This window comes from Tinamus guttatus, unplaced genomic scaffold, assembly GCF_059628265.1.
Source record: "Tinamus guttatus ecotype Peru unplaced genomic scaffold, ASM5962826v1 Tinamus_guttatus_pri_ptg000153l, whole genome shotgun sequence".
In the NCBI taxonomy this organism is placed as follows: domain Eukaryota; kingdom Metazoa; phylum Chordata; class Aves; order Tinamiformes; family Tinamidae; genus Tinamus; species Tinamus guttatus.
In genome coordinates this window covers 1,099,368-1,113,284 of record NW_028288687.1, presented here as the reverse complement: position 1 = coordinate 1,113,284, position 13,917 = coordinate 1,099,368, and the positions used below count along the sequence as shown (strand labels likewise).

Below are 13,917 nucleotides of genomic sequence, written 5' to 3'. Positions count from 1 at the left end.
CGTCCAACACACACCTTCCTCGGGGTGGTGATGCTGTAGCTGGTTTCTGAGCCCCAGTGTTGCCTGACTGCTGTCTTGTGCATCACAAATCCCTGCAGTGTCCCCATGTTGTCACCCTTCTCACATGCCCATGTACTGTAATGCAATTCTGTAGATAAAGCATGTGGTTAGCTTGGCTGTTGCTTTTTAATTCTATTTCTATTTGCTATTTGAGCTCATAAAGCAAAACATGCTTTATAATTCAATCCAGGTTTAGACTTGCCTCGAATTGATAAATTTGGGGCATCAGACTCCTGCTAGCTCAATAAGCCTTGCTGTTATCCTGCAGCTCTGTGTCCTTGCAGGGAATGCTGGCTACATCTGGTGACACCCCTGCTATGGCTTTGACGTGGATGGCTCTTCCCCTGCAGCTATAGCTACGGTCAAGCCTGGACTGTGCAGTGCAAGACCTGCTTAGTTTCTGTTTGCCTCCAACTCATTTTCAGATACTGCTTCGGCTGCTTTTTTCCTCCTCCCATAAAAGCAACATGTTCCAAGAGAAATCTGCTGCTGTAGCTGGGTTCAACTCCCTCTGTGATTTGCACAGCCCAAGTTCGATCTTTGGTGCTTTAATCCTTATTTTTCTTCCCACCATTTTTTAGCGTCGGTGTCTTCACGATGTGCCACAAAGCTTTAGTTAGTTGTGGTCTGTTCTTTGGCCAACTGCCTGTAGTTGCAGTCTCCCAACATGGAGAAACCAGACTTCTTTTTTTTGTCTTAACCTGTAAAGTGGATTTATAGAAATTGAAATAACTTTTCTTCAGCCAACTGTTCACATCTTTTAAAAACAAACAAACAAAAAAAACCTGCCTTTTAGCCTGAAAAACTGAGTAAATACCTAATGTGCGTTACTTATCCTATCCAAAAAAAAAAAAAAAAAAAGCCAGCTAATTTAATAGAATATCAGGGTACCATAATTACCATATGATATAATGTTAATATTCTTCAGCTTTCTTCAGTTAATTTTCTTGCAGCAGCAGGATTCTCACAGTAATTCGCAGAAGGACTTGAATTTCATGACTGCATTTACCCTTAAAGCTGAGGCTTGTGCTCCAGTGCTGGCATTAGCCTGGCCAACTCGGTGGCCACGTGCTGTAACCTGGCTCTAACCAGGCCTTGGCTCTTGCTCCAGGCGACGAGTGCTCTGACCTGCTGGTACTGACCCACTTGGGTTTGGTTTTCACAACTGGCAGGGGTTAGTCCACCTTGGAAGGTGGCCCGGATCTGCTAACCTTTATATATATATGTGTGTGTGTGTGTATATATATATATACACATATGTATGTTTGTATACGTATATATACACTTCATGTTGATGCTTGTTTAGCAAAATGAAAGAAAAAGGTGTAAGATGTCCAATTTTAACTAGTATGGGAGATCATATCACATCTTAAAACTGGCATTAATCCTTCCTGCTAGGATTATGGTGGTGCTGAACCTGCAAGCAGCGAAGAAGACACCAGCTTGGAAGTTGTCATGAAAAGCTTGACTGATGAGGAATCCATCAAAGCTGTAAGTGGCTTTAAAGCAGTATTTAGTTATGATCAGGGCTTGGAAGATGGAGACTTCTTGGCTTCGTTTGTTTTCCATCCTCTTTTGTGCTGGTCGTTTTTGTAGTATTACATCCAGTACATTATAAGTAAGAGGAGAATCAAACTTTTAGCTTCATACACATGCACAGTTCTCTTCACGTGTTTTGTGAAATTAAAAGTCAATATAATGTGCTAAAATATTGAGTTGAGAGTTTGTGTGAAGTGCTATGGCCTTCTTGTGACTCTTCTCCAATGACAAGGTTCAGTTTTTGCTCTTGCCACCTGTGCGTGACAAACTTCAGAAAAAAGTGGGTCTGTAAATCATGCTCTTATTTATATTCATAGCTTCATAAGTTCTAAGGCCAAAAAGGCTATTTTCATAGTCTAGTCTTGCCTCCTGAGTAAGAGCTATAGGGTTTTCCTCAGTAATTTCTGCATCAAGCTCATAACTTGTTTAATGTGGTACTGTCAGTGTGCACTGTAATAAATACTGAACTTCTCGTTGATCCAGGTGAGGTTTTTTGTTGTTTAATATGTCAGGGTTGTGTGTTATCAGAAATCTGAAAAGTAGGCTGCCCCGAGTATTGCAAATATGAGCTGAATGTGATATCCAACTACCAGTAAGCACTTAGTTAACAAGCCCATGAAATACTAATAAAAAGGGTGTATTTCATGATACTCAACCACTCGAATCAACTACCCATGTACAACTGATTTCTTTGTGTTCTTGATGGATTACAAAAGAAGTTAGCTGTTTGTAACTGGGATTTGTAGCCTTGTGCAGAGACTTCCTTTGATGGGCTTGAAGATAAATGATTCAGAGCTTTATGATATGCATTTGCAGGTATAATTTGCCTGCTTTTGCTACTCCTTTTGCTCAGCCTTCCAAGAAACATTTTAAGGCTTACAGAGTACTATGAAAAAATTGTTTCGTTGCGGGGGAAAAAAAAAACTCCCATATGGGGGAAATATCAGGAACACATTTAACTTGATATGGACAGTGGAAAAGAAACTGTCTCCTCTTTCCACTTAGATTTTTCCTGTGATCTCAAATAGCTGTTAAGCTGCTTTTGTGAATAGATACCAAAAACTTAATGGTTAGGAGGGGGATTTACAAAAGCGCTTGAATGCCTGTAGATCCAAATACCCCTTCCCTGTTGGTTTCAGATGGGCCAACTCTTGATTCAGAGGCATAAATGGATGCAAATAGTGGAGACAGACATGCCAGGAAGCATCGTAATTTCAGAGGTTTATTTCAATTAAAATTTTAAGATTGCAAGGCTGGATATGGCGATTATCTGTAGGAAGAATATCTTATTTTTTTGCAAATAGTGGTAGCATTTGGTCGTAATCAGTTCCTGCTGACCAGAAGGAAATGGGTTTGTGGTCGGATCAGCATTAAACACTGCAGTGTGGCATGGGGCAGCCTGTTATTTTGAAGAGAAGAGATTTTTGTTATAATCTTTTAGAGACTGTTGAGGCAAAAGAAAACTGTCTGTTTTTCAAGCCCTGATGGTTGCCACTAGAGCCTAATGCTACTTCACCAGTGTTATTGAATTTCTTAGTAATATGTCATGGGACATTTGGAATGCGAAAGTCAACATGTAAGATCAAGTTCACTGAATAAATAAAAAGTATGTGCTTATCAGCAAAAATCTTCCCCAAGTGTGTACACTTCAAAGCATGGACAGGCTGACCCGAGTGGAAGCTATAGTAAAAAATTCAGATGATTTTGAATCCATTTGTAGCTGATAAATTTATCAGTCTGTCCCAAGATACTTTCTGTTGTCACTTCATCACTTGATAAAATATAAAATTATTAAGGGACGTCATTATAGGCTTGCACGATAACTGGGGGAACAAAAACAGCTCTGTTCCTGGACAGGAGCCAGTGCAAATGCTGGGCAGTATATGCATGCTTGTTAGCTGGTATTTGAGGTGACCTGATATAAAGATATGGTTTTTGGAGGATTTTAGCTCTCTTGGTTTCTCTAAGGTGTTGCTGCAGGTGGGTGGAAGTGTGTGTGTGTGTGTATATACATGTACATACACATGTATATGTGTGTATGTATATATATATGCACACACACAAGTGTGTATACGTATATGTATGTATTTGTACACAGAGGCTTTTAAAAAGTCTAGTATGTGATGCTCTCAGAATTTTTATCTTTATTAAAAGGAAAATGGTTTGGGTGGTAACTGAATGTGCTGGTGACCACCCTGCATTACTGGTGTCCTGGCAGAGCCTTGATCGTGCAGTGTCCTGTAGGTGGGAGAATTAAATGGATCTTGGATTCCTGAGAGCAGGTTCCTTTTCCATAACCTACTTGAACAGTGATGTGTCCCAGCACAGATGGAAAACATGTCCTTGAAGCAGCAGCACATCGGAGGGACTTTGTGAAAATGCTTTTAGATGCTTTTGAGGGCATTGAATTAGATTAAAGCAGTCAGGTCACAGGCTTATAGCACATAAATGGGGGACATAATCCGGAACACGGGGGGTTAGAAATCCTGTGCTTTGCCCAGGTACCTCTGACACATTCTGATGTAAATGGGGAGGATTAAATGGTTTTAAAGGTGATGTTCAGTGTCCCCTAGATGTCTGAGAGGAAGTTTGTCATGTATCAAAATGAAAAAACAAGATATGAAATATTTTTTCACTTTCATTATAATAATCTGTCATAAAATGACAAAACAATTTTTCCATTTCTCCCCAACCCTTCTGATAATACGGTGAGATCATTTGATTTGATTTTCTTGCTATCCAGACAAATAACAGTTATAGGTAGAGCAAATTCAGAATGTAAAAGAAAAAGCGAAGTCAGGAAGAAAGCTGACTGGGAAATGTAATCTCACAAAACTTCAGGAAACAAGGCCAGTATTTTCAAGCTTGGTTACTTAAAATTTAATACTTTTTTTGTGCATGAACTGTCATCTTAATGAGGAATTCTTCTGAGAGGCTGAACTCTCACTGTTGTCTTTTGAAGTTGCATGCACAACATTTCTGCAAACTAGGATATCAGACTTGTTTGGGTTTTTTTACATTGGCAAGATAACTAAATCTGATTTTATGATCAAAGTGGTCTAAAATTGGCTAAGAGGTTACAGAGGAAAGATACCAAAACTGCTGCTGGCAGTTGTAGGAAACAGGAGGAGGAGAGAAACAGGAGAGAAAAATATCCTTTAGTGTATTACAAGGATATGGAAGGAAATAGGGATGCAAAGGGAGCCTGTGATCGCAGCACCCGCGTTTGAGATACTGATAACGAGACAGGACGAGGCTTTATCAGCAGCTACTTTATATAAGTGCCAGCAGGGTGCTCAGTGCTGCTGAGAGCTGCCAGAAGGAGTGAGGGGGAGTCAAAGAGATGAATTTGGGTTTCTTTTGGCTGCAGGCACTGCCGGGTCTGTACAGGTGCCTCTGTGCTGGAAGCTCCTCCTGTAACCTGGGCTCTGCTCCCACTGAACGTGGGAGCTGCTGTCCCGTGACACCCCAGCGTCCTTTAGAGACATTAGAGTTCCCAGTTCCTCAGGAACAACATAGACAATGTGGGATAATCTCCTCCAAAAATCCCTTTCTTTATTGTAAGCCCTCAAAATTTGTGAGTATTTTTGTTTTTAGTAGCTTCCTCCAAACTTCTGTTAATTCTGTGAATTCTTGGCTGCTGCTCTGTGTTGTGCTGTAGATGTACTTGTATGATGCGATATCACTGAGTTCAACCAGAACCATCATTTATAGTTTTAGTGGATATTTTGTGTAATGTGATATTTTCAATACACCTAACTTTCCTAAATTTATTTTTTAGGATGTTAAATTCAAAGTTGACAAGCCATCTTTGGTAGATCAGCAGGAAGTGGAGGAGCAGCTCCCAGAAAATGTATGTGCATTCAAATTAATTGGCAAGATTTTCTGGGGGCTTGAATTAGTTGAAGATTGTGCCTACAAGAGTGTTTTTTTTTAATTGAGGAAGCATTAAAATAATTTTACTGGGCAGAGGGGATTAAAAAATGTCTTGCTTTCCTTTAAGCATGTGGAAAAATATCACCCTGGCTAATGTCAAGGATGTTTTTTCCTGTTTGAAAAAGGAAAAAAAGTTGCAAGTTGCTTGATATGACAGATGAAGTTTTGTCCATATTGCACAAGTATTTCTGCAATCACAGTTATCCGGTCTACCTGATTTGCCATTTACTTTTAAAGATAATGTCTTCAGTTCATCTCCTCTTTGTACTCTTATTTCCCTCCTGTTAACCTGGCAGATTTAGTAGGGTATGATGAGCAATAGCAAAGGACAGTATCAGCTATTGATAATTGATGTACATTGCTTCTGCTTTGCTTTGGTTTTAGGTCTTCAACCAGATCAAGCAATCCAAGTCTTCAGCAAAAGTACCAGTCAGCTTGCAGGAGATCTCCCTGGTGCCAGCACCTACATACCTTTCTCCAGAGGCAGAAGCCACCAGCCATAGTAAGGACAGTTACTTTTTTTCAGTGCCTATTTGGTACCCTAAAATAGAGGATGTTTTTCTCTTTTAGCATCCAGTGAGCTTTTACAAAGAAGGGTCAGGCCAGAGTGTTAGCGGGCTGATGTTTTCCTCCCATATTGTCAACAATACATGCTAACAATACATGCTAACAATACATGAAACATTCTTGTCGTGCCTTTTTGCCTTTGAGTAGTTCCTGACAACATGGTGATATTGTATACCTGACATAACTTTCTTTTTCATGTCTAAATGGTGGCCTGACTCTCTCCGGTGCTGGACATGCTGCGATCTGGAACACTGTTGGTTCCAGTGGGCTGTGGCATTGCCACATCTACCCCACATGCAGGATGCTTTGCTGTTGTGGTCTGGACTGGATAGGTCACATCTGAAGTAAACGCTCTCCCAGGCATTTAGAACCTGCAAGTGTAGTGAGTCACTGTAGTAAGTGACTTAAAATATTCTTCTATTTTGATTTAGGCTTATAAAGGTGAAGAGCAAAATATGAGAACTTAATTAATCGCTCTCATATTATTTCATTAGCCATTTTTGTTTTATTACTTTATAGTGTAAGTCACCTCTCTGTTTTTCATTTCTTAGGCATCTTTCCACCTCCGATGCCTGTGGATCCAGCAACCTGTCCTATCATTCCGGGGCAGGAGATGACTATAGAGATATCTAAGGGTCGATCAGGCCTCGGTCTCAGCATCGTTGGAGGGAAGGACACTCCTCTGGTGAGCTGCTGTTCAACTAATATTCATCATCTATTTTAAAGAATGAGAGAAAGGCAGAAAAAATGTAGAAACTAATGATGCCATTAATCTGTTAGTGCTCTAATGAGTTGTTCAGCAGCGAGCAGCCGTGATCTCTGATACTGCACTGATAATTTTGCCTTCTATCAGATCTGTTGTTTTCTATTCCCATTTAAATTGAAATGCGTGTCTTTGAGTGGTATATTCTGTCATTACGTACAAGCAAGTATTCTTTCTTAGCACATGTGAATTAAGAATTTTATGCAGGTGAGTTACCAGAAGGATTGGAGCACAAACAAGTGTCAGAGAGATAGAGCTACTTCAGCAAGGTTAACACCAATGCCTTGAGAATATAAATGCTTAGTAGGTGTTCAAACAAACTATGATATATGGGCCTGCCAGCAAACGCCCTCGCTGAACAGAGGTAAAACAAAGATAATCTTTTATTGTTTTCTGTGTCTTTTTATTTAATATACTTCTGGTTGTGATGTTTTGAAAAAAAAAATATCTTCAGCTCTATTAAAATGTATCAGTTCAAGTGTAAAATCAGCAAATCGGTTATGCTAAACCTCTCATCTCTGCTCTTGCTGTGTCCACTCCCTGTTTGTCTAAGAGATACTGTTTTACAGAATGCCAGGTTTTAATCTTTAAAGTTGAATTCAGTTCCTTCAGTAAACAAGTCTGTTGCAGAAGTTCACTCACAAGCTGGTTTTGAAATAGGTGAATTTTGGATCAGAGTAGCACTATTCATAGCCTGTTTCTGCAGGTGTGGAACAGGGATTTGCTCCCTCTCCAGCTGGCACACACAGCAGTGTGTCCTGGAGCTGGCCCGTTGGGGACAGCCTCAGCACCAGGCCTGGCAGACAGGAGCCACTTGGCATGACCGATGTCACCCTGCACATCACCAGTGTGGAAGCTTTGGCTTCTGAGCTTTTACCTTTTTACCTAATTTATTGGTATTTATTAGTAATAGGGTTTGAGGGAAGCTGTTCATCAAAGGATTTGTCCAATGGAGGATGCCGTGGCAAGAGCATAAGGGCTTCATCCATGCAGTATGGAAGTGGCCTTGCCATAAAAATGGTTAAAGGATTACAGGCTTGCGTGGAGTGGCAGTGCTCATTTCTGAGTTGTTTGGGGTCATTTTAGATGTATGATGTGCAGTCCCATAGTGGAATAATAAATCTGGAAGCCTGCTGAGGAGAAGTACTGCTTAAAAATGAAATATAGTCACAGCTTTTAAGCTATAACCTTAGGAATCTCATCAGAAGTCACCAAGTGGAGACTTGAAATATACAGCTTGTGTGCAGGAGGTTAATTTTGTCAGGAGGTTGGAAAGCAATGCCTTAACTCCTGTTAAATTTTTGTCATTGAGAAGACCATCCCATTAAATTTATTTTTTTAAAAGTTTCAGCCAAGCAAAATGCTGTCAAATTGGATGTATTGCAACCAGGATTGTGGCAGCAAGCTTTAGGGAGGAGAGCAGCAGCCGGGAAGATGGAGCTGTAGGAAGGGCATGGGAAAGAAAGATGCATCCTTGAAAGCTGTCTTCATGGAGTTGATGCTTGGAGTCCTGTTCTAGGGGCTGATTTTTCATTTTTCTTCCTCCTCTGCTTTCTTTCATTTAACCTTCCCCCGCACCCCTGCCTGCACAGCGCACATGGCCTCTCCGTTAAAGCAATTAAGCGGCAGACCGGAGCTGGCTGAAATACAGCGTGCTCCATTTGTGAGGGGTTGTGGGTTGGTTTTTTTTTTTTTTTTTTTTTTTTTTTTGGTAGTAGTCCAATCAAACTTGTAAAAGCAACTCTCAGGGAATTTAAAAAAAAAAAAAAAAGAAAAAAAAAAAGAAGGTGTTTTAAGAAATATCCGAAAAAGAGGCTTTGGGCTCTGGCTGTGCTCCCCAGGACAGTCTGGCCCTGTTGAGCTGCCTGTTGCTGAATGATGCATACTGGCTCGTGAGCCCTGCCACCACCAGAGCAGCTATAAAGCTCACAGGGGTGTCACTGTCACCAGCAGCTGCAGCAGGACAGCGGGGCAGTGCCTGCAGCCCTGGGCTCTGGAAACCCCAGCGAGCTGCTCGGGGCTCTTGTGCGCTGAGCGGGGACAAGTCTGGGCACTCGGGGGAGTCCCCAGAGCTTCCAGCCTTCGGTGTTGGTGGCAGCGAGACAGGGTTGGCACGGCCAAGTGGCCCAAAGCTGCCACCAGACTGGTCCCCCAGGACACCAGAGTGGCAACCCAGGTATTCTAGTGGTTTACCATAAATTTAGGAAACCTTGCTTAATTTTTCTGCTTTTGGTTCATTGTATTTTTTGCAAGTTGTTTCAAGCAAAATAATTTAGGTCAGGTAATGAGCTTTTTCCTCTGAAACTCTCTTTGCCAAAAACTGTGTGTGGTTTGCTCTTGAAATGGGCTGGGAAAAGGGCATGAAGGAACAGCTTGAAAAAAAACATTGTGGTTTTCCTCCAGATTTGTGACTCATCCTACTCCCGTCATCTCTCCCAAGTGAGTGAATGCTGCTACGTCTTGTCCAGCTCGCGGCGAGCCATTCCTTATAAATCAGGGTTGTCAGTTTACAGGGATTTTATCCTCAGCAATATGTGAACAAGCCTTGCTCCAAGATGCAGAATTTTCTTGATAGGTGGGAGCACTGTTTTCCTTCTAACTGCCTCATTCCTGAGCTGGTTGCCTGTAGCTGTTGACACTCTGCTGCCTGGCCGATGGGAACACCTGGGCATGCTGGGGGTAGGCAGCATTTTGCAGGTTAATGGTGACTTGGTCTATGGACGTGCCATATCTGGATGACAGTTACATTCTGCAGAGGCTCCTATGCTCTAAAACAACAATTTGTAGGACTGGTAGCCTAAGGGCAAACTGGAAGTAGAGCTGCTAGGAAAGCTGTTGAGTATTGTCTGAAACTTAGAGAAAGAAGGAAGGAAGCATTCCTGATCCTGTGTCTTTATTATTATTAAAAGCAACAAAAATGGATCGTTTGTATATAATTTTTATATCAAGTTGTCCATTCTGAAATGTAAATATATATATACTTTGCTTTTGTTTTCAGCTGGCTTTAATAAATGGCCTTTTTAAGGTAATTAACAAATGTAAGGGACTCCATCCATAAAATGTAGACATTCACAAATCCAGGGAACTGAAACACCTTAGCAATGCTCCAATGCCTGCACTCAGCTAAGAGCGGGTGCGCGAGTTAGTGCAGGAGTCGTGAAGGAGGAAGGGCTGCTCAGAGCTCTCCAGCTCGTGCTGGGAACGGGGAGCACTGCCACAGAGCTGGACACGGGAATATTTCGGTTTATTCTCCTGATCCAGGTGAGTCACATCTGACACCGATGCTGGCAGTTAAGGCAAGGGAGGGATTTTTAAGTTGCAGCTCTTGTGACCATGAGGGCTGGTGTCCCCACGAGGAGCTCCCTGCCGCTGAGAGCAGGGTTGGTGCCGCCCCTGCTTGGTGCTGTGCTCAGGTACCTGCACGTGAGGACTCATGTGGCTCCCATTGAACACACAGGCTCCCACCTGCTGGAGCTTTTTTCCCCTCTTGGCTCCTCCTGCCCTGGTTACATTTAGAATCAGACAAAATAATAATAAAAAAAAACTTCATGACTTAACACACAGCTGAGGTCTGCAAGGCTTTTTGAGTAGTCATCACATAAAGCTAGGACTAAAACAGTGTCAGTGCAGTATGCTTACCTTATAGCTGCAAAGGAAAGGCAGGATATGGGCCTCAGGAGGGTTGCTGTAATATATTGGCTATAGATACCGATGCTGTTCAGTGTCTTGCACAAAGAGCAGAACAACAAAGCAAAAAAAGAAACTCTTAAGTCGTAGAAACTCTAAATTTTTAATCATGACTTGAGCATTGTAGAGGAAAAGTTTGTGGTTGCAAGGGAAGAGTGTTTAATCACTTCTTAGCCATCACCCACATTTGTAAAATAGAAGGCAGCCTGGTGATGGAGTGGGTGGTGCTTTTGCTGCCTTGAATCCTGGTGAGACGATGCAAAATGAAGTTGGTGGGTTCATGTTCATCGCAATTCCAGAAGGAGGTTAGTGTGCAACAGCGTGGAGGAAACAAACTGCTTTGCACCCAGGTTATCACAAATGGGAGTTAAAGCAGGAGGTTCTGCAAATCAGGCATTTGATAGATCTTTGGCAAGGGTTTACTTGACCGTCCGGCTAGCTTGCTTAGCAGAGTCTTGCTCTAAGAAGTCAATATCTTGCCAAAGCATAAATCAACCATAAAACTTAATCTAAAAGTATATGAAAGCAGTAGGACATATCAGAAAGGATTCAGGAGCAGCTTTCTGGCTGGTAGTTAGAACCATTGGCTTTGGACTTCAAGTCTCATGTGCCTTCAGGATCTCACGCGTTCTTTATAACCTGTGTTATGCACTGTACATTGTAAATTTTCATATTTTTATTTAATAAAATAATGAGCGAGAGAGTTAACATTTTAGTACATAGTTCTGTGTTTTATTATTCCCTCTAAAATGAGCATGTATACATTTTGAAAAAGTTTGGTTTGCTTTGGCCTGTGATTCATAGAAACATAGCTCTTTCTATCATTCTGACTTAAGTCATATATTTTTATACTAAACATCTTATTACCTTAGTTTTATTATTTCAGAATCAAAGGAGAGCTTGCAAATGTCTATGACTGCAGACCGAAGGAATGTTAATGAATAGTGCCATTGAATTTTCAGGTTTGGGCTTTTCTGATCTTAGAGAATATAACTGTAAGCAAAAATATTATGCAAGCTGAATAAAATTTAAATAAATAAGGACCAGATGTAACTATAGGGGCCTATAAAATGTAATACAAATATTATCCACTTCCTTAAAATAAATCTGTATTTTAGTATGAAAAATTATATTCATATTGATGTTGTGGATAAATCTTTTTTATGAAATTTGGCAAGTGAGCACCATCTTTTGCAAGGGCTTGTACTTAAATGGGAAACAGACTTTTTGTTTTGACCTTGAGTAGAGAAGTTTTTCAGTATCATGCAACGTGAAGCATTTTTACATTAACACAGTAATACATTTTTACATTATATAGCCTGTTTTATTACAGTAGTGTTTGGCTTAGGATTTTGGGTGCCTGTTAATGGTTTGTGAATGCTAGCAATTGCAAAATATTTGAGTCTTACAAGAGGTGTATGTGGTACGATATCTACTAGATAAAATTCTTAAGCCATTTGCTTTGATTCGACCTTCAGCTTTTGCTGCTGGACTGTTATCTTTTAGATTCCATTTTGGTCTGTGAATGGAAGATCATAGATCATAATGTAACAGCTGTAATTTCCTCTGCCTACAAGTAACCAGCAGCTGGATTTATTTTAACTATCGAAAGATTCTTGTGTGGGGCTAATTCTTCAGTGAAAAACACTGTACAAACGTCTGACTTCTGCTTTATCTGTGAACTAGACTGTAAAAATGAAATGACAATTTTACTACTCTGGACAAAGTATAACACAAGCTGAAAAGGAAATAACTACTGATATTTTACTTGCCCTGGGAAAGAGATAAGTCTGTAATCCTGCAGTCATCAGAGACCCTTGTAGCTTTATTGTCTTTAATAAATGTTAATTTAGTGAAATGTTTGTACTATGTAAGGCACTTGTTTGAAATGTGTGTAATATTAGCTTAGAAAAACACATTTGGTCAACCAAGTCAGAAAACATCTTTTCCAGGACATTATTGTGTGTGTAGCATGCTGTTTTACTTCCTGAGGAAAAGGACTGCCGTTCAGGCATGGGTGTTAATTGTAGTTAATGGGAAGACTTCATTCACCTAACTGCAAACCAAATTAGGGTAGAGGCATTTAAAATTCATACAAATCCAACAGCTTTCCCAAAACTGGTGTCTCTGTTTTGGCCTGGACATCCAGCATTAGGTGGATGTCTGTGTCCAGAACTGTCCATTCTGGGAAGCAGGTGCCTTTTCCACCCCCCATCTAATGCTACCTGAGCTGGAACGAATGGACGATGACGTTTTTGGTGGCAGAGAGGGCCTTGTTAGGTAGGGGACACAACCCTGGCTCTGGTTTCTCAGGACTGTTCTAGTTTTGCCTGGAGATTCCCGTGTTAAATGCCTACATGCTTTGGAAAACCCAGGCTGGGATCTTCTCACACCTCTCGTCCTCCTGGCAGGGCAGAGCTGCCTGGGAGCCTGCAGGAGCACAGGGAAGATAAGCATCAAAATACAGTTAATATTAGTTCAGCCAAAGGAAATAGGTTGTCATGAGTGATCTACATTAAGTATATTCAGTGCAAGTCTCTTCATCAGAATTCAGACCTCTTTACATGTCAAGTTCAGTCAACACCAAATACATGGCATTTCCTCTGCTCCAATTCCTCTTCCGTACTCTTCCATCTTTTTAGATGATAGACCTTGAACAAAATAGCCATAGTATTTGAAATATTAGCCTTCTTTGTGTGTTGTTCTTTTACTCCCTTGCCTTCTGCTCCCAGCGTTCACAACTAACTCCGTAGTCTGGTTGCCGATTTTTCAGTGAAAAGGGCAGCTGCTTTGAAAGCTGCTGCTTTCCTGAAGAGCATCTGCACAGGAGAAACTGCACAGCAACTGTCTCAAATGCTATAAACTTGCAGCAAATTGGAGCCGTCCCAGCCCGTAGCCAAGCTGCTCATGGGTCTTTCTCACCACTCTCTATGATCCTGACGGTTTAAGGCTCATGTGATGAGGAGTTTTCCTGAAAACGAGGCTGACGTTGTCACCTTTCTCCCCAGGACTTAATCAGACAACACAGCGCCAGCTCTGCCCGAAGTCTCTACCCTAGCAGCTCTTGACATTTAAGATACAAAGATTAAGCTGTTCTTAACTGAATTTAAGTCTTAATGGGAGTGTTTCCTGTTTGTGCACTCTGCTGATGGGTGAGTTGATATCCTCACCCTGCTGGGGCTCTGAAGCTGTTAATCAAGCAGGAGAAATGTTCACAGCTGGGGAGCTGTCGGGACCAGATTCCCCTAAAGTTCAGGGCTCTCCCCATAGTGTGCATGAAAACAGTTGCTATGTAGTCTATGCTTTGCACATTCTGCAAGTTGTGTTCTCCATAAATACAGTCTCAAATGGGCTGCTGATTTTTG

General features: G+C 41.2%; 1 protein-coding gene across 1 annotated transcript in view; it reads left to right on the top strand.

Annotated features, from left to right (window-relative positions):
- The window catches only part of PATJ (PATJ crumbs cell polarity complex component), a 129,782-nt gene that overhangs the window by 95,622 nt on the left and 20,243 nt on the right, over positions 1 to 13,917 (top strand). The window contains exons 29-32 of the mRNA XM_088522420.1: positions 1,459 to 1,551; positions 5,381 to 5,452; positions 5,920 to 6,037; positions 6,654 to 6,787. Of these exons, the coding sequence (XP_088378546.1) occupies positions 1,459 to 1,551; positions 5,381 to 5,452; positions 5,920 to 6,037; positions 6,654 to 6,787 (417 nt within the window). The remainder of the gene's footprint in view (positions 1 to 1,458; positions 1,552 to 5,380; positions 5,453 to 5,919; positions 6,038 to 6,653; positions 6,788 to 13,917) is intronic.